General features: G+C 40.2%; 1 protein-coding gene across 1 annotated transcript; it reads left to right on the plus strand.

Moving 5' to 3' along the window:
* Nucleotides 1–774: 774 nt before the first annotated feature.
* On the plus strand, nt 775–15,010 carry asmt (acetylserotonin O-methyltransferase; the record flags this gene model as incomplete). The annotated part of the gene is made up of 8 exons (XM_083922238.1): nt 775–876; nt 2,001–2,175; nt 2,474–2,603; nt 3,762–3,830; nt 7,169–7,287; nt 11,076–11,216; nt 13,085–13,207; nt 14,793–15,010. The coding sequence occupies 8 exons, from the start codon at nt 775–777 to the stop codon at nt 15,008–15,010; spliced, it is 1,077 nt and encodes a 358-aa protein (XP_083778364.1).
* Between the last annotated feature and the right edge of the window lie 7,120 nt (nt 15,011–22,130).

The following is a 22,130-nucleotide window of genomic DNA, read 5'->3' on the forward strand; positions in this document are numbered from 1 at the left end:
AATTTGAGATAAACGATGTTCTGCCACCTTGCATTTTTTACTCTTAACATCCTCATGCTTCAACACAATTTAAATTCTGTCAAAAGTGCTTATTGTAAGTCAGTTTTTGGAAATGTTATATCGATCCAAACTTTCTCAAACCCCTGTGTGATCAAAGGAAACTAAACCAACTCCAGCTGTTGTGTCTGTGTGCTGTCGGTACACTGCTGGTTTAATAAACTGCGTGGATGAATAATTAATAGTCAAACTGATGAGTGTCTGTGTAATCTCATCAGGGCATGTGACATGACCGTCTGTGTCATTAGGTCTGATGTTACCATTAGTCTCTCAGCGTAAGTGCAATCATGCCATATGGAGGAGTGAAGGGAAGCGCATCTTTCATAAGACAGTTTCCCCTTTCCGCTGCGGGGTATTGCAGAAGTGTCAATCGCATGTTGGGGTCATGAAAACAAGTCTGGTATGAGAATGCACTGAGTGAAAGTCTCTATCCGAGTGTGTGTGAGTGATAATGAACAAGGCAGCAGTGTTCTGCCAGAGAGTTGTTTCTTTGTCCAATGCAGACTGAGCCCCTGCTCTAATCTGGGTTATCTGGGTGTAATCAGCTTAGCCCACTGCTACACTGGGCACTTTCTAGTCTGCTTCTGTATTCACTGCGATTCATACACACACCTGTTGGAGGGCCTCAGGAGCAGAACTAGCCAGCAGGGAAGTTCACTTGGCATGTATAAGAGGTTGGAGGAGTGCAACATTCAGAGTCCTGTCAAAACTGTGGCAATGGCTGAGCGTCCAGAGATGAGTTCATCAGAGGGGACACCTGCAACAGATGCGTACCCCAGAAAAATACTGGAGTACATGGAAGGATTCCTCATCTCCAAGGTAACATGCACATGTAGTAGATACACACTTGCCTTACACATACAGAGATGCAGCCCACCTTTACTCACTTAATGATATACTAGTTTCTGGCTTTGTCACCAACAGCAGGTCAGTTTACAGTATTATTATTATACTTGTATATACTTTTATCTATGCTATTTAGATACTGGATGATGAAGCTTTGTTTGAATGATACCAATAAACAAATCTTTGCAGATGGTAAAAGAAGACAGATGAGAAACTTAGGAGAGTGAGTGAAGAATGAAAAAATGCAAGATATGCAGCATGGCATTTTAGTATAAACATTAATGATGTCCATCATACATCGATGAAATACTGCAGCTACCCTATAGGTCCAATTAACATGAAAGTGTCAATGTTTTTTTTGCTATGTAGTCTTTTTAATCCTTTACTGTGCATGATAGTGACCTACTCAGCAGTGTGTAATGAAGCATGAAGCACAACAACAATTTATCTACAAAGGATGCAAAGATACGCTTGGACATCATTAGTACTGTCATGATAAGGGTTGGGTATTGTATGTTTTTTCCGATACTAGTGCTAAACTGCCAGTTTTCCTTCTGCTACAAAATATATCCTTTCTCTAAAACACACGAGGCGTCCTACCTATCAAGTACTTTTTTTAGCACATATTTCAGATCATAACTAGTAACACTGGTAAATGTGGAGAAGTTTCTTCTTTCCTAGCAAAAGTTTCAGGGACACACTAATTCTTTCAAGCTATATTTCTGCTATTTTCAGTCTGTGACAAAATGTCCCTCTTTCTAAAACGCACGGATGATGTCTTACCATCAAGTGTTTCATTTTGCACATATTCTATCATATCTGGTAACATTGGTAAATATGGAGACGTTTCTTGTTTCCTAGCAAAAGTTATAGGGAAATATATTCTTTCAGGCTGTATTTACTGACATTTTCAGTTTGCTACAAAATGTATCACCTCTCTAATACACAAAGATGATGTCCTACCATTGTGCTATATGTGACTAGAATTTCCTTGATCAGATTATTTAATCAGTGAACTCAAGGAGATGGATTGTACTGCAGACCGCGCACTGTAACTCTCACTATTCTACTCTGTTTGCTCTCTCTCTGTGATCTAGACCGTTTTCTCCTCCTGCGAGCTGGGTGTGTTTGATGTGCTGCTGGCAGCAGAGCGTCCCCTGTCCGCAGAGGAGATCAGTCAGGCGGTTGGAGCCAGTCTGGATGGTACGCAGAGACTGCTGGCTGCCTGCACTGGACTGCAGCTCCTCAACACACACCAGGACAATGGACGAGGTCGGCACACACCTGAAATAATAACAACTAATTAATAGTGTAACGGCTTGTCATTCTAAATAAGTAATAATCTGAGTAGCAGTAGTTCTTATTTCCATTTGTGTCCATTTGTCATATTATCCGTTGATTACATTGTCAATTGCTGCACCCTCTCGCACCCCCCCCCCCCCAGCCCCCCCAGTCCCTGTCTCCCATGTAGACAAAAAAGATTAAACATCTCAACACCTGCAGTGATTCATCCACAGTCACCTCCTCTGTCTCTCCTCTGTTCCTCCACCTCCCCCACCACCCGTTTCAGTGTTTTACAGTAACACAGAGCAGGCCAGTGTCTACCTAACTCGCTCCAGTCCTGTGTCCCTCTATCAGTCCATCCAGTACAGCTCCAGAACCATCTACCTCTGCTGGCACTACCTGACCGACGCTGTCAGGTCAGTGCACTGAGCATGGCCACATCCCTGCATACCTGCCTGCAGTTCGGACACTATTTCACAGTAGAAAGAGTTCATTCCATATTTATGTCGAGGGTCACCATATTGGGAAGCTGTAACAAATAACATTTTTTTTAATGTGTTTGATTCCATCACCATTACCTTTTGAAGTGGTTTTGTACTCTAGATGCTGTCAGAGTAGAGCTGCGACTTTTGTTTTAACCCAAATGTATGAATGTTTATGTCAATTACAATGATATATATTATTGAAAAACAACAGAGACATTGAAAACAGCCATTTTTTGGATATGTTGTAATGGATGACTCAAACAATGAATCAATAATCTTATAGTCAGTTGACTAATTGATGAATCAATTAATTAATCGGTTTCAGTATGTCAGACTATTGTCTATTACCCGAATCTCAGTTACACTGCATGATACAGTGATGTGATTTGATTGTTTTAGTCCCTCATGGGGTAAATTTGTGTCCTCTTTTTGGGGTGCAGATCCAATATCAGGTACCACAACTTTAATATGATCTGTAAGAATAAAATATAATTCACAAAATATAACTTGGAGACACAAAATGCTACAGGGGAAGTCAAACCAAACAAGCTTGCAACCATAAACACTGTTAAAAAAAGAATCAAACAATACTACTGTAAATAAAGCACAAGTAGGACGTTATTCGAATAAATGTAAGTGAAATAATACACAGGTGGGCCGTGGGGGGCTGTGAAAACTACAGGTTTGATTTGTAGCCTAAGGATGTGGATTCCACGCCTCCTTTTCTGTTTGAACAGTGTCTCAAGATGGATTTTACTCTCATTGTTATGTCTGAGGGAGGACAGCCAGCAGCTTGAAGTCCATCTGTGAGAAACACTGAAAACAGATAGAAATAAAGATGATATGATATGATATAAACATATGAATGAATACCAAACATTGTGTATTCATGCCGTCACATTTAATCTACGCCAGTTGTGCCGATGAGATGGAGCTGAAGCTGAGTTTAAGCAGCGAGAGGATCAATACCCACATTTGTACCCTCACATAACAAATATGTGTGAAAAGTCATGAAATATGTCAAATACTCAATACTTATATATAATGTGGTTGTTATATATGATTGTTCCTATCTTTGCCTTGCTCTAGAGAGGGAAGAAACCAGTATGAAAAGGCTTTCGGAGTCAGCTCGAATGACCTGTTTCAAGCTCTCTACAGGTAAGAAGCTGTCTTTGTTGAACACACACACAAGCGGATGAAAGTGAAACACATTCATGCACATTTACATTCCACCCCTGTCTCTCCAACTTCAGCCTGACTGTCACTCTGTTCTCTCTTCCCCCTTAAAACAAAAGGACTCATGGGGTTTATTAGGAGGCAGGGGATATGTGAGGGACAGAGAGTTTGTGGGCAGTGATGTGAGCAAGCTTGGAGTAGAGAGAGAGAGAGAGAGAGAGAGAGAGAGAGAGAGAGAGAGAGAGAGAGAGAGAGAGAGAGAGAGAGAGAGAGAGAGTCCCATGTGTTTACGATATCTAGTACCCACAGTTTTAACGCTTCACTGATCTGCTGGTCAGCAGTTTTTGGGGGTCAGACGCTCAAAGTCTCACACTTTGTTCGCTAATAGGTTTTCCGCCTGCCTGAGGCACTGCACTGTAGAAGACTGCCATAAGCACAAGACTGAAACAAAATCCTTTAAATATGCTCCCTTCTTGTTCTCATGGTGGTATGATTTGCACAGCTGTTGTACTTCGATGGAAGAAGATCTGAGGCGCACAAATGGAAGATGAAAGAGATGTTAAAATGCACATTTCCATTATTATATTACAGCTCAAATCAAATGTACCAACACCAATGCGCAGATGTATGAATTTTTTACATACACCTCTTCAGCTGAAGTCGAGAGTAAAAACTGTAACATTTGACATTTATTCGTATGTGAGTGCATTTTGGACTTTTAACATAGGCTGTCACCCAATTCATGTGTTTGCTGTTGGAACTTGTGCATAAGTTGTCTGTACAGTATATGCCATTTTTGATTCATTTTTGTTCTTGTATCGTTTTGAAAAGCAGCTGATGATCTCACAAAAACAGCCTCATTAAAGACGCATGCAAAATGAGAATATTTAAAGTATGAACCATATAATGTAAGACACCCTTATGCAGATGTGTTTGCAATTCAGCTGCAATTGATTGGAAATGAAAAAAAACACAGCAAGACAAAAATTCAACATTTCAATGTCTGCACACAATTGATTTAATTTGGAGTAGCAGTTGTTTGTCCCTGCTGATTTCCCCAGTGAATACTGTGGGTAAATTAGCAAAGGGGAAACAACCACCGAAGTCATTTCACTGCTTTCTCAAAGCACCACCAGCAGCAGCAGGATGTTTCAAAGCCGGCTGGATGACTCAGACTCCTGTTTACTCATCGCCATTTAACCAGGCCTGAATAATTTACAGCAGAGTCCCTTCTACAGCTGGAATTCTCATACTCGAGGAAGCAGACAAGATTTTAGAGTGAAAACTGGCAAGAGCTTTTGAGATTTCAAACCAAGACATTGCATAGGAAGAAGGTCTACGGATGAGTTCTTTTTTTTTTTTGTCCAAACCGGATAGATTTGTCTGATGGTTTCAACTTTCACAGATTAATGTCGTTTTCATGTATACTGAAATGGTGGTAATGCTTTAATCCATTGTGGTCATCACATTAATTCCTTGAGTGTCCATTAAAGGAGCTGTACTCGACATTCAGAGCATTAATATAGCAGCAAACAAATATTTTCTATATAAAGATATAGTGGAGTAATGGCGTCCTGAACGGAGGATGTAGTCCCTCTCTATCTGTGTGTGCGTTGCAATCCGACCTTCCCTGTTTATTTGTTTTAATAGCCAGATTGGCCGTGCGCGCATGTGAGTGCATGTGAGTGCATGTGAGTGCATGTGAGTGCATGTGAGTGCATGTGAGCGCTTTGTGGATCAGTATCAGATGGTGAGGGCCGTCTCGATATGTCTGTATTTGATAAGAGGGGCGGTTAGAATTGTATGAATTCAACTTTTTTATTCAGTATTTTGAGTTTGAGTATACCTTCATATTGTAAAAAGTGAGATTTCCATGACTTCTTTTTTTCAATCATAAAGTAGGTCTAGGTGCTATATAAATACTGTGAAAGTCTCAAAACACTCAATCTACAGAGAAATGCACACAGCCCCATATTCAGGCTCTTTAAGCCACAATACTTTTATACTTTACTTTTATAATGTTTAACTTTGGCACCCTCCTGTGGTTGAAAGGAAACATAAACCGCACCAGTTTTAATGATATTGTCACAATTTCTATAAATAACAATGAATAAAGAACAAGCCATTTAAGATTACTTCTTTTTTTGTTCCTGGATGTGTCTCAGCACACTGGGACAATACTGTCCATCAAAGAAATCATTCAGCGTAAAGATCTCCATTTTGGCAGAGATGGAAACACAAACACTAGTTAAAGAGAATATGTGTCATTCTTTTCTTCTGTTATCTGGATGTTGTGATAATGGAGCGGCTAAAGCTTCAAGACAGAAAAAAATTACACAACAGCGATCAGGCAGCCATGAGGCATAACTCAGCCGGTACAGATATGACAGAGACCTGCGGGGATGTTAAGGAGTACACCACTTGTGCAGAGAGCAGACAAGTCACCAACCACAATGATGTTATAACAACGTCTATAAGGACAGAAATAACCAGGCTGAGCAACTTTTCCTCAGTATGACTGGAGATTGGGTGAGATTGTGTGCACCTGTACTCAACAAGCGACAAAAAGGGCTGCAGATGTTATCGTTGGGGGGCATTCAATGACTTCTGTCCAAAATGTCCTCAAATTAAAGCTGACAGTCTGCTGTTTGGCCTCACAGTCATTTCGTCTTTTCACATCCAATGTAATCAGTCTGAAGCCGCAACAATGAGTCACTTTCAAAGTTCCTCTGGAGGTCACTGAGGCATCACAAGTTGGTTTGGGGATCAGATGGCTGATCACTTTGCTGCAGTGAAGTTTGGATGAATACAATTCTAGTGTGTGTGTGTGTGTGTGTGTGTGTGTGTGTGTGTGTGTGTGTGTGTGTGTGTGTGTGTGTGTGTGTGTGTGTGTGTGTGTGTGTGTGTGTGTGTGTGTGTGTGTGTGTGTGTAGCCCCATGGCAGGGCAGAGTGCTGGCTGATGAGGTAGAGATTCCTCAGAGCAGCAGCAGTCACCACAGGCTCTTCTATTCAGCTTCACCCTGTCTCTCTCACGCACACACTGTGTCGCCACCGGGAGAAACTTTGTACATGTGGAGAGGCACTGTGTGTGTGTGAGTGCTCATCTGTTTATTGTGGACAGAGCAAGCGAAACCGTAGATGACAGCTTACAGAAAATGATAAAGGCTTTGCCTCAATACACAGAGACCTACATGAAATAGAGGCTGTACTGAGATGGCTAACTGTATTTTTTGTGTTGTGTGTGTGTGTGTGTGTGTGTGTGTGTGTGTGTGTGTGTGTGTGTGTGTGTGTGTGTGTGTGTGTGTGTGTGTGTGTGTAGGTCTGATGAGGAGATGGTGAAATTTATGCAGTTAATGAACTCCATTTGGAACATCTGCGGTAAAGACGTGGTCACGGCATTCAACCTTTTGCCTTTCAAGATCATCTGCGACCTTGGAGGTAAGTGGCTGTGTCTATGTGTGTGTCACACCATATCTAATTTTCACAAGGTTGTGGGTTCACACTTATTACCATTTAAAATAGTCGCCGGCATGTGTTAACCAAGAGATAGCAGCTGGCTAAGCCACACGTTTTAATTCAGTACAGTGTGTGTTCACAAAAATGCACAACTCGTGCAGTCAACTATGGCCTTTATTATACCCCCCACCAGAGTTAATGACTCTAAGCAAATCAGTCAACCTTCCCAACATACGCTTAACTCAAAGTCACCTCTACCTGGAGTTCCCCTCATTTTGTCAGAGATTCATTGTTTCACTGTTGCGAAGTATCAACATTATTGTGTATCCGTCAGAAAAAAAGTTACAAGTTGTTAAAAATGTTCTCTTCAGAGTTGAACAAATACAACAACAACAATCAGTACAGTTAACAAACACATGGGTTTGATACATTAAAAACATAAACATCAGTTCATCAGTGTCATCCACTGTTGTTCTGTCAATTAAGTGTGAGTCCTTCATATGTCAAAGATGGTTTAAATACTAGTTAATGTTCAACCAGGAAAGAGTTTGCAGGAAAAACACATGCTGCTTGGTCAAGCTTTTCTGTTGTTTTAACCCCTGGCCATGTTCCCTCTAATGCAGATCAATTAAAAAATGTCATAATTTTTTCCTCCATTTGTGGCTCCCTTTTACATTAAAACCATTCAAAAATACTCCCTCTGAATAGACAAACTTAACAAAGCCAGAGCTGCAAAAACTGAAATGACATTCAACTGTCACAGGCGAGTGGTGCCTCTGTACGGCGCCAATGCTAAGAAGCCAGCTTTCTGTCACCAGGTTTTGTCATTGATGTATTTGTCTTGGTGTTTGTTTAGTTATTATTTAGTTTTTTGTTCAGCTAGTCATTTGATTGAATATTTTAATGGTCAAGGAATAATTGTTGCCTATTTATCAATATTTTATACACCTGCGTTTTTTTTTTTTTAAAGCTGAGACAAAAAGTCATCAATAAAAACAGCTGTGTGCTCTTCCACAATGAAAACAAAACAGAGAGTTGGTGGCAGCAGAGCAGTTCAAGTGAAGCATAGAGCCATGTTTGTCACAATCGTCTTTTTATTTCAAACTTCTTATTACCAGGTAATGGCTGGTGACATGATTTTGTAGTTTGACAACCAAAAGAATAAAGACATGTCATCATTTCCATGTTGTTGTGGTCAGTTATGCCATAAAGCTGTATTAATGTAGACATGGCCCTATATGCTTTACTAAAGGGTTTAGTGTGATTTTACGTAGCCCGATCATGTTGTTAATGCTCTTTTACTAGATTTTTCTAAAGCAGCACAAGAAATAGGCACATAAAAAAGAAGAGAAAACTTGTAAATCCATTTGCTGCAGACAACGCGAAGCAAGATGTTGTAGTCTTTGAATACATAAAGGTAAAAAGGTTGCTTCTTTGAGTGATCTCTGTGTATTCTTCTTTGTCCGATCAGATTTATTCATAAAGTGCACTTTGAACAGAAAATGTCTTACCAAATGGTTGGTAAGGACACAAGGATAAAAAAAAAAGTGAGGAAAAACATAAGACTGAACAACACAACGTTCAAGAAATGTAGAAAAAGGAGGCAAGAACAAAGAAGGATTAAAAGGAAATATGAATCTTCTGTTGCCACAGGAGTTTTCTCCTCCTGCTGAAAAAGTAATGATATTAATAACAGGGGATATAAACTATAGTCTGAGAGATGTTTCTAGTTCTTCATTTTGTCTCATCAAGTGTTCTTAACTGAGCTTAGAGCTGAATGTTGTTTCAACTTATGCATTCCTCCATCCGCCATAGTAGATGATGGGTAATAATGTAGCAATAATGTCCACATACAAGACTATACTCAATGATAATCACATTTCGAGAAACAAGCATTGTACTCTAACCCAGACTGAAAGTATTTTTAGTTTATCAATGAAGTAGGCAAAACTGCCTCAATATTTATCAAGAAAAAGAAAGACAATAAAGAATATGTTGTGTGAAAGCAGTTGATTAACATATAAGTGAGTCTTTTGTCTCTGTTTTAATGGAAAAACTGTAACATTTTGACTCATCAGGCAATGAAAAGGCAATCAGCTCCCTGCGCCAACCACATTTGACGCCCAGCTGGCCACCCCCGTGTGTCACCTCAGCTGACCACAAAGGGGAGCTGTGAAGCCACTGAGAGCATATACAAGCGGAGAGACACACACACATCCAGAGCAGTCCTCCTGTCTTTCCTCTCCTCTGTTACTTTCTCAACGTGAGGTCTGTGCGTTCATGATTATGCATTAAGGTGCACCACCAAGAGGAGCGTGCATGTGGACAGCAGGGGTGTGAAGGGAGTCACGGTGTCCCATTAAGACTCGGCCTCTCACACAGCATCTGTTGTGTTTGCACACACCTGCTGCTCAGGTCTGTCTGTCCTACTTTTTGCCAACTTGCTGACTTTATTCCACATCAGAGTCCACATTCAAAAGTCTTTCTCATCTTTAGGACGAATGTGGTTTGTTCTGTGCTGGCTCTGTGTGGGAAGCCCTACGCCTAGTTTTATTTTAATGTGACATTTAGCAAGAATTTCAATGGTATGTTTTGTTTTAAAATGAATAATCAACTTAAAGGTTACTGCAGCTCTAAGGAAATTATATTCATGGGTTTGAATCGTAACATATCTGTTTTTTTTTTTAAGTAAACAGCCATCTGCTTCATGATGCTACATATAGTAACAAACAGTCATAGAAAAACGTATTTACATAATTTACATTGGGAAAAATTCATGATTGGTGGAACAGCTGGCTGGCTGTGGAACCTATACCATATACAGTATATATGGAACATTTAAGAGTAAACAAGCACTGGTTAAATGTACATAAAGGGGAACTAGATGCCCATTTTCAAAATTCATACAAGTTTATACATAAACACGTAAATATTACTGTGAACAACTCTTTCCCAAATGAGTGCTAAAACTTGTGATTTGTGATGTCATCAGGTATAAAGGTGAAATGACAACACTACAATTGAATAAAATATACCCATTTATACTCAGAACATTCCCCTGGCACCTCTCACTGTCTCTACCCTAACCCTAACATACTGTATTTCCCAATTCATTGTCTATGGAGCAGATACACACTTTACCACAATAGAATAAAGCTCATTTAGGTATAAAAATAACCAAATAAATTTAAAAAAAACAAAAATGTGAACCTCTTGGTGGCACTAACACTGTAAGTCAGACAGTCAGTCAATAGTTGTAGAGATATTTCTGTCTTGGCCAAAGCAGTGTAAACGGACAGACATCACCATCCCTAGAGCCATGCCGCTTGCGTGGCTAAAATTAAAACAAGGATTTTTGAAATGCATTGAAATTGAAAGGCTCATATATAAATGCATGTGACTGTTTTTCAGATAACGATCAAATCAAATTGTATGCATCTGTGTTTACTTTAGAGATTACATTCTTCAGTTGGATTTCCTGACAGAAAGCTCCGCTCTGTTTCTGTATTAAGTGTTTATCTCAGTCACTCTAAATTCAGTTTGATTAAGTCTGCTTTATTGGCATGAATGTTAGATGAACCATAACCACATTCCCAAAGCTGCCACTTACATCTGAATACAAATCATGCAAATAAATAATGGGTATATACCTAAAAGCACCAGTTCCACTCGTATGACTCTGCGTGCCCTGTGTACCTTGTTAAAAAAGCTTGTGTGCATTCATTCAACTAAATGTAACTCTCTCTCGCTCTGTCTCTTTCTCTGACCAGGTTGCAGCGGAGCATTAGCCAAGCAGTGCACGTCAGCCTACCCAGAATGCACTGTGACGATCTTTGACCTCCCCAAGGTGGTGCGTACGTCGAGGGAACACTTTGTCACAGAGGCTGACAAGAGGATTAGCTTCCACGAAGGTAATGCCATTGTAGCTGGGCGAAATCCCTCAATAATCATGAACAGCTAGTTCAAGTGCAGTGCTTTACACACACACCAAGGGCGATAAAAGAACTAATTTTCACTTATTTTTGTTCGTATCCACAATTTGTTCTGATTTCGTTAGTACCCAATGATTTCTGGGATTCAAAAATCTTATCTTATTTTTTTTTCGGATGGTGGCGTGAGACCAGATGCAACATTTCTCAATGAGGGAGAAACACTAGATGTGCGTCCAGCTCCATCTCTTAATGTTAACAAAATATATTATGTTAAACAAAATATTAATCATAGAAGAGTAGTCTTTAAATACTTTAACACATGACTGGAGTGGGACTTCAGGCCTTTTTTGGTGGCATCTTTCCAGTTCTTGGGCATGTGCATGTGTGAGTATTTGCACACAGCAGAACACCTTCCTTTATAGTGTGTAAGGGCCATTTCCATTTGCTCATAAACAATTTCAATCAAGTGGGTAAGAGCTTGGTAAGATTTGGGTGTTAAGAATGTTTGATGCATCTGGAGTTGACTTCTATTATTTTTAAGAGAAAATTAAGAGAATGTTGCTGCATGAGGCCCGATGACAAAAGTGTTCTGTTCGCTTGCTTAGGAGAATAAGTGCAGATTTGAGGTGTGACATCTCAGCTAAATTCTAACAGTGAATACGGTTTTGGCATGGTCTCAGTCCACCGTCTCTTGTCATTCGTGTTTCCTTCTAAAAGCATAAAGAAACAACAGGGAACATTGTCTTTCATTATATAATCATTTTATACTGTATGCCAGAGAAGTTGAGTTGGTGTTTTTAAAATGTGACACTAAAAAAGTGTGAGGAAAACAAATTCAGATGGCGTGTGGGTTTTCCTCAACATGTGTGTTCAGTTCATACAATTAAGCATCATCTGAAAATAAAAGCACAACTAGAAACCATTTAAACCAATACTTTTTCTATGACGGCCTAATTCTGTTCTAGGGTAGTCTCATCTGTACCTTCTGTAATCTCAAAACATCTGGTGTTGTCCTCAACAAGGGTGTTGTTCAGATAAAGTTCATAGCCCCCTTTGTCAGATATAGAATATATACCTTTTTATAACCCTCAATATATACTGTTGATGCTGTCACCTGTGAGACCACATGCTCCTGCCCAACTGTTGCTGCTGGGCTGAAAATGTTGTGTCCATACATACCTTGCCCTTGTTTTTGTGTCGTCTCTCCAACAAAGCAGGTAATGTGGGAATAAAAAGTTCACAGCAGAAAACGATCTTGAAAACCCAGAGCCAAAATCAATTCGTGCCTCTCCTGCTGCTCTCATAGCCGCACTGGTGTTGAACACAACGGGAGCTGTAACAGGGAAAACATGAAAAACGAAATGCACTGATTTTGGCTCGCTATAAAAAAAGATATTTTTTTACGAGTGCAGAATTCTGTTTACACATTACCATATAATAATAATAATAATAATAATAATAATAATAATAATAATAATAATAATAATAATAACAACAATAATAATAATAATAATAATAATAATAATAATAATAATATTGTGATCACAGTTATAATGGGCAGTGAGAACATGTAATTGAATGGAGGCGAAGCACACAAAGACTTATTACTGTTTATACAGGGCACAAAATAACTATAGCTGGAAATATGTTGTACGGTCATATGCTTTTGACATAATGTGATTACAACAAATCATTTTGTATTAATTATATTTGAGTATGTAACCACTAATTAAATCAGTGTCTTATTACTGGAAGTCTTGTCAGACAGAATTAATAATTATGTGAAATAATTAATAGTGTCTTGGGAATTAAGCGCATTTGAATTGCGCATATGTGTGTGTCTTTAGGGGACTTCTTCAAAGACCCCCTGCCAGAGGCTGATCTCTACATCCTCGCCAGAATCCTCCATGACTGGACGGACGAACGCTGCATCGAGTTACTCAGTAGAGTCTGCAAAGTCTGCAAACCAGGTGTGTGTGTGCGTGCGTGTGCGTGCGTGCGTGTGCGTGCGCGTGTGTGTGTGTGTGTGTGTCTGTGTTTGTGTGTGTGTGAGGGAAAGGGAGAGAGTGAAAGGGATGAGTACTTTTTTTCAACCTCTGCTTAAAACGAGAAGGCAGATTGTATCCCACAATGCAGCTGATCCCAGAAAAAAATCTGTCCTTGTGACTTAGATCAAAGACAGACACGTGCACACACAAAAGCAGCAGGCATTATCAGGAGGCAGAAATCCCACTTGTGTTAAAAATCTGTGTGTGTGTGTGTGTGTGTGTGTGTGTGTGTGTGTGTGTGTGTGTGTGTGTGTGTGTGTGTGTGTGTGTGTGTGTGTGTGTGTGTGTGTGTGTGTGTGTGTGTGTGTGTGTGTGTGTGTGTGTGTGTGTGCGTGCGTGCGTGCGCGTGCGTGCGCGTGCGTGCGTGCAAAAGAGGAAAGAAGGATATCAAAGAAATAAAGCAGGGAAACCTATTTACACTGGACGGAGAATAAAACCTGCCCTAGTATTGTAAGTAGCTTCTCAGACAGTTGACCTTGTTGACAGCAGACATTTTGACTTGTTACATTGGGGAATGCACAGTCAGTGCCTTTACATGCAGTTTAAAAACCCAATTATATTTGGGTTAAGGGCATATTCAAACACCATGTAAACACCGTACCCCGGGTTAACAGACCTAGATAACTCCTTCAGTACCCTGGTTATTTGTGGACGTAAACAGCATTCCCGGATTACGATCGGGTTATGTGTCTGAACATGCTCCGTCAGTTATAACTTACCCTCCCCACACGGTGGCAGGGGTTTCTGAACTAGAAAAACGTTGGGAGGAAAGAAACCAAAAAACAACACAAGCTTTACCTTTAAACCGAGGGAGGACTTCGCCATGGCAAGTAACATCACTATTAAGAAGACCCATTTCTGTCATTATTCTGTCAAAAAGTTGGCCATTTTTTTTGCATCTTTATTTATATAGCGCATTTCATACCAAGGCAACTCCATGTGCTTTAGACAGCATAAAAAGACACAGTTAAAAGCAGGAGCAAATAGAATAAAAAAAAAGTAAAAGAAAAGAAAATGGATAATGTTTAAGGTTATTAAAAAGAGCTCAGCTATAAGCACGTGAAAAGAGAAATGTTTTTAACCGGGATTAAATAGTGCTCAAAGTTGGTGCTGATTTCAGATCTGCCGGTAGTTTGTTCCAGTTGTGTGCAGCATAACAGCTAAATGCTGCTTCACCATAGTCTGAACTCTGTGCTCCAATATCTGACCTGAGTCTATAGATCTCAGAGCTCTACTGGGTTTATACTCTGCTAACGTGTCATTCATGTATTATGGACCAATTATTGCAATGCAATGCAGCAATTGACAGTATCAGTTACTCCTGTTTGACAAGATGTCTGCTATGAAAAAACGTCTGAGAGGTTGTATCAGTTCTGCTGAAAAGCTATCACTAGCTAGCTTACTTTGTGAGGACACACTGTGAAATCAGAGAGTCAGAGAAAAAAACAAAGAAAAAGACAAATCAAATTAAGGACAAACAAAGCTGACCTTTTGGTCTGGCCTGCAGGAGGCGCTGTGTTGCTTGTAGAGGCGTTGCTCCACGAGGACGGCTCTGGCCCGGTGACAGTGCAGCTCTACTCCCTAAACATGCTGGTACAGACGGAGGGCAGGGAGAGGACAGCTGCTCAGTACGCTGCCCTGCTGGCTGCTGCCGGCTTCACCGACATCCAGCACCGCCTCACTGGGAAGATCTACGATGCTGTGCTGGGTCACAAAGAGACATGAGACCGACAGATAAGGCTTCTTGTGTGCAAATCCTAGAAACTGACATCATGGTGCATCTGGGGGGATCTTCTTCTACTTTTACTGTAATAGTTTGGGATTTCTTTTGTTTTTTGAAGTTTCTTCAAATAAAAAAAAGTTTCTCACATTGTGTTTCTGCTTTTTCACTGAATCTGTAAGACTAATGAAATAGTCAAACCAAGGCTAATCTTAATGGCTGCTCAATTCTGGATAATGTGAATTCTGAATTTGTGCATCATGAAGTGGTAATGATGGCTGATGACTGAGCAATTACTGTAAACATCCTTGATTAAATGTGGTTGTTCTTTAGACTATGACCCAAAAGATGAAACCTTAAATCAACAAATTAAGATTCTGTTACCTTGCGAGGGGAGCACACTAACTTCGTCTATAATATTTTTTATAGGGAACAAACCCCCCACCCCCCAATTAAATAAAAGTTTTTATTCTGGGTAGTTTCTGAAAATCTCACCTACTGTAGGATAATCTTCAAAGTGCAAAAAAAAAAATAAGCTTATCCTACAGCCTGTGTCAAATCTAGACAATCAAGTAAGAGACTAATCCCAAAGCGGTCTGATTTAGCTGTAGATGATTAGCCACGCACTGCAAAGGTCGACCCCTATTAGATGGTGTGCTGTGTGAGCTTCCAGTCTCATTGCTAAGAAGATGAACTTCTTTACATATCTGCTCTCATCATTCAATCCTAAGCCCTGTGTCTGAACCCCCTCGCCTCTTAACAGCCTAGTAATGCTGTCTTTGTACCGTGTTCTTCGTAAGGATGGACGCGACTCAATGAATATTCTTCACAATGACCCAGCCAATCTTTTTTTTCACCCCTATCCTCTAGTGTGTGTTTTCAAAAATGCCTTTTATTAAAGCACAGCCTGTCCCTGTGCTTCACTCCTACCACTGATTGTCAGTGAGGGACTTCCACACAAGTTTTTGTGAATATAATTTATACTCATACTTCATACTTACTACATACTTACTTACATTATTACTAACTGGCATTCATAAGGGCATAAAATGAGCATGCCAAAAGATAATTGTGAAAAATATCAGTCGTCTGACTCCTGAAAAAGATCATAATTAACCCTCAGACACCAATAATGTCTGTTCTGCATTCAGAAGACTGTACTGCCACTGTTCATTTCTCTGTTTATTTTCTATACACCCACTCATTCTCACTGCCCTCTATATCCGCGTCTCTTTGTCTTTTTCTCTCAGTAATTGTGAATAAATCAGACCTCAAAGTGCAACAAATTAGAATTGATGTCAAATCCTTGTGGACAGAGTTACAGAGAGTCAGCCTAATGAATCGAAATGAAGTGCTGCGGCTGAAGACAGCTTGACCTGTGCAGAGACAGTGATAGCGCCTGGAGACATGGTGCAGTATTACCAATGTCATGGTGGTGAACTAGCGCTCTGCACTACTGGGGGCTGATGTCTTCTTAAAGTGAAATTCCGGCGTAAAATCCTACCAGTGTCTTTTTTGGCAAATACACTCAAATAAGCAGTCGAGACAGTTTTTTTGTTCAACAACTATTAAGGGAGAAATCCTGGACAGTCGATTACAGTTGCTAACAGTAATTAATGTAATGTAATGCAGCTAACATTGATTACCTTGGTGCAGCACAGTAGTGGCATTAAAATGGCTTCTTTAACCACTAATAATGCTTATGACAACACCAAACCTCTGCAGTAGCAAGATAAGAGTCCCTACACATTAACCAAAGCACCAACAACGTAGTTAGAAAACCCAGAGTTTATTGAAAAGTGTTTCAAAAGACTTACCTACTGGCCCCGGTACCAGCTCCTCTCACAGTAAAGTCCATTTAAGTTGATTAGTAAATGCACATTGATGCTTTGTTTTATGTGTAAGGACTCTGATCATGCTACTGCAGATGTTTGGTGTTTGGTGGTTAAAAAAAGCTGTTTTAATGCATTCACCGTACTGCTCCGAGATATTCAGTGTTAGCCACATTCGTCTGTTAGCGACTCTACAGTTTCTCAGTTAATAGTTGTTACATGGGGGAAAAAAATGTCTCACTGGCTTATTTGATGAGTGTATCTGCCGAAAAAGACCCTGGGATGATTTTACGCCGGATTTCACTTTACGGATAAAACATTATTTTTGTTAAAACAGCAAACATAGGCTACAGTGAAATATAAGTCCATTGAAGTATGACTATGAATATGAATCATAAATATGGAGATTAATCTGAATTAATACAATTCTACAATCATCCTTATAACCTGATTTAACTTTCTTGCAATTACAGCCCTGTCTCCCAGAAAATTCGGCATTCCCATACAACAAAAACGCTTTCATCAATGATGTTTGGAGGGATGTGGTTAATGTGAATTGAAATAAAACTGCGTGGTTAGGTTAGGTCAGGTAGGAAAGTCCTGCCTATGCAGTCTTTTGTGTTCTTTTTTTCAAAATGTATTTGTAATATGTCAAAGACTAATATCCAAGACAAAATATGGTTCCCTGACAATGCACTATTGTTGTTTGGGATCATCATTTTTAGGAGACCAGGCTGGTAGTTGCTAATCCCTTGCTCACATACAACCAGATTCAAGGTTTTTTAATGTCTTGGATGAAAAATTTAAAAAAGGACAACTTTTTTTGTATGAAAGTATATCCCACTGCTTGGTATTTTTAAGTAAAAGGAACCACTGGAAATCAGTGTTGTTGGATTTTTCTGATTATTCATGCGTTGGGTGGTGGGATGTTTTCTTTATCTATGAAAGAAAAGAAGCCCAGGACATGAAATTTAAAAGATTATATCAAAAGCTGTGTGAAGAATTACAGCAGGTAGTATCATTTTGGTTGCATTTAAACAAACTTGACTGTTTGTTCCACCCCACTACTGAAAATCAGCTGTAATACTGTGAGAGTATCTTTTCAAGTGTTTTCCCCCTCTCTTTTAGTCAATGATTTAGACTTGGGTCAATGTTTTCCTCTTAAGCAGAGAAAGGTGCAGGCATTTCTCCGCTCTACTTTACGGTTCCTTTTACTGCTCCCTCTCATGAGACTGTTATTGTGCCAGCCTCAGGTTCAACCTGAGTTGGTTTTATGGATGGTTCTAGGAAGTTTGAGCTATAAAAATAGGGGACTGTGATGGAGAAGAGGATAAGTAGGTGAGCTGAGGACATCCAGGCACTTTTACTCTCCCTACGCCACACAAGTCTGACCGTAGAGGACACAGAATCCCAAAATAATGCGAAGTGTACTGTATGTGTGTGATCCGATTCCTCACACCTTCATTATCTTGTATGGAAGCACATAACCCTCAGGGAAATAGATGAAACGTTTGTAATGATATAAACAACAACCCCTGTGAGTATCTCTTAATTAAAGTAAAGTAATTGAAAATGATGACTTACGGCCACGCATTTATGTCAGAGTATGTTTTATCCTGTGTGAGTGTTGATGCAAGTGTCTATACCAATGAGCATGTGAATTATCATATAGGAAATTGCATGTACTCATCTTTGTGTCTTTTGTCTGTGTCTGTGTACTCGACACTCTTTGGGGACACTCTAAATCTGCTCCACAAGTCATGCAACCTCCTACCCTCAAGCTTCAGGATGCCACTTTAAGATAACAACTTCAGGGAATTTCAGGGAACACACTCAGTTTATGCCCAGAGACTGTGTTTGTTTGTGAGGATGTGTGTGTGCGCGTGCGTGTGTGTGTGTGTGTGTGTGTGTGTGTGTGTGTGTGTGTGTGTGTGTGTGTGTGTGTGTGTGTGTGTGTGTGTGTGTGTGTGTGTGTGTGTGTGTGTGTGTGTGTGTGAGTGTGTGTCATCAGGGCTCATGGCTGTTTTTGTGATATTGTTATGTCTTTATGCCAGAGGTTTCACAGGAAACTGAACGCATTTCCTTCTTTGGAGCAGCAGTAGAGCTTCACATCTTAACGTTTTTAAACAGGAATCTCCTGGAAAAGACACTACAGGAAAGAGTCATCTTCCACTTTAGGATTTTGTTTGTGTGCTTTTTATACATATTCTGTATATGTAACAGCTAAACCAGATTAAAGTTGTACAATTAGAATTGAGATATGCTGTTTCTAGGTGTCTCTTTGTCAGTAAGATGTAAACAGACGAGCATGTTCTTTCAGAGCCATTCATCTTGTCATGTTCACAGTCACTATATGTGTGTTGACTATTTATTTATTTATTTATTTGCTCTTTTGTAAACTTTATTGACACACATTCACCTCTGTACTTCCAGTCCGTCCCCTATATGTCACCCTCTTAAATCCATACACACACACATTTTCCTATTTCACTTCTCTCCTTATTACAAGCCTGACTTAGAAGTTGAGCAACGTCACTAACATGGCGGCTTATTTACATCTAGCCTGGGAATGTCGAAGCAGACACACGGATTGGAATATTCGACAACACAACAATTTTTAGTCTGCCTTTTTTATGATGAACATGTCTATTTAACACTTTTGTTATGCATTTCTTTTAAGATGGAAAATGTATTCTTCTGATTCTTCTCTCTGAATTGCATCCACACGTGTTGCTATAGTAACCTGACGTGGCACAGTTTTGCTGTAGAAAACTGACAGTTTACCTTATGTGACATGACCTATTTATTTAGTATCTAACACACATGGGCTTGGATGTGGCTAATATAGACAATGTTACCAGGCTGCTGTCAACGGCCAGACCTCTTTCAAACTGCTGTTTGTTTTGCTTTAGTCCAGCTCTAAGGTAGAAACAGAAGAGGTGATGGCAGTGTTGCCTCAACAGAGATAAAAGGCGGAGATGAGCAGAGAGAGGTGATTCATCTTTTCATCACAACCATGGTAAGAACACACACACACACACACACACACACACACACACACACACACACACACACACACACACACACACACACACACACACACACACACACACACACACACACACACACACACACACACACACACACACACACACACACACACACACACACACACACACACACTCACACACACACACACACACACACACACACACACACACACGCATGACAACTCAATAAAAGTGTCTCCTGGCCGTAAGCCGTACTTTGTCACTTCCAAACACTTCCATAATTCATGGGCCGCTGACAGCAATATTGAACTGAGGACAAAGATGTCTGCCCTACAGGCAACACACACACACACACACACACACACAAAGGTGGACGTACGTGTAGATTTTTGTCATATAGCTACAAATACAGAGAAACAGAGAATATCTGTTAGTGGAGACCTTTGGAGAGGTGATAAAGCTCTAGCTCTGCTGTGTCTGTGTGTCTGTGCCTGTGTGTCTGTGTGTGTGTACATGTTACATTTCTTCACTTGATAATGACTAATCCCTCCATGTTTGCCTTTCCTGCTCTCTGTCACTTACTGTTGCCTTTGCTTTTTGTATCTTTGTCCTGCCCCTTAGCATGACTAAATACAGTCCGTCTCACACACACACAGTCCCTCTCTCTCTCTCACACAGACACACAGACACACAGACACACACACACAGACAGACACACACACACACACACACACACACACACACACACACACACACACACACACACACACACACACACACACACACACACACACACACACACACGCACACACACACACACTGGCAGACATATTTCAAGGTTGTCACTTCTGCTCCTGGCAGCATGTCACCCACCCTATGCCCCCTCCTAGACAAAGGACCGGGGACAGAAATATATCCACGTCCCTGTTTTGACATAATTTGATCCTCCTAGCCAATCTTTGGATAAACATGCATAAGTTTGTCTTAAATCATTTTTTTACAGAATTGATAGTCATCCTGTCAGAACACGTGTCGCCGCCGCATTTGTAACACGGACACTGAAGGCGTCTAAATTTACCATGAGCCTCTGAATAGGACTGGAAAACATACTCAAATCAAACTGCATTCACACTGTATTAATAAAAAAGCAAGAGGGTTTACATTTTGTTGTTTTAACTTAAGGACCTACGAGTTGAAATGGCATTTGCCTTAATTTACATGTTTATTTTTAAATTGACTATTAATTTACTGTAGTGGGTGCAAACCAGGCAATGTGTGATTGCAAAAAGGGAGTCTTTGAAGTGGATTCCAGGTGATTATCATCAAAAAGAGGAAAACAATGTCAAACAGCTACATAGAGAGTTCATCACAGGGTTTTACTTTGTATTATCTTCCCACACGAAGCACGGGGAATTATTCCATAACTAATCTACAGCTAATTAACTATTACTGTACAGTACATCCCTGCGCTAATCAGTTATCAAAATTGGATTTCTTCACTTCCTGAAGTTGTCATTTTTGGTTTGGCAATGTCACTGACAGAAACAGCCCCAACTTTTTAGATGTGCCCTCCACACTGAGGTTCCGATTCGCCCAAAACAATGAACAATGTTTTTCTGGCAGTTTTCCTAACAGCGCTACGATCACAGTTTAATCCTTGGAGACTTCAAAATCCACGTCTGCTGCCCCTCCAGGGTTTTCACTTTATAGCATTTTATACAAGGAGCCAGTCACTGTAAGGGTCAAGAACTTGATTAATTGTCTCTGTGTTAGATTTTGAAGGTGTACTTTTTGGAACCCTTGTTCAACACATTTCAACCTTGTGTTTTTGAGCATTTAAATCTTCACTGAAGATATATAGTAGTTTGTATCTTCAGCAATAACTACCAGCTTAAGATCTAACGTCAAATACATATCACACAAACCAAGCACGCTCCCATGGTTACTGGTACACACATTTATCTCTGTAAATCCTATTGTATTCTATTATAACTGACAACAAATTCAGTAAGGAGTGGGTAATGTGGAAGTGTGTTTTAACTCATTTTCTTTCTTCTTATTTTTCCTGAGAGGACTAGTTTTCATTATATTTCCTCCTGGGGGCCGACCAGCTCTCACCATCCAGGCCAGGGCTCTACACCGTGGTGTGGAGTCTCCTGTCTGCCTGGGCTGGGGTGGTCCCTGGGGCGGCGCCCACTGCAGTCATGGACCATGAGTGCTTTCGGTGTGTGCGGCCCCCAAAAGTAGCTCATTCCTCACCTCAGATCTCAGTGCCCAGTCAT

Source organism: Echiichthys vipera (assembly GCF_963691815.1).
Source record: "Echiichthys vipera genome assembly, chromosome: 10".
Taxonomy (NCBI): Eukaryota; Metazoa; Chordata; class Actinopteri; order Perciformes; family Trachinidae; genus Echiichthys; species Echiichthys vipera.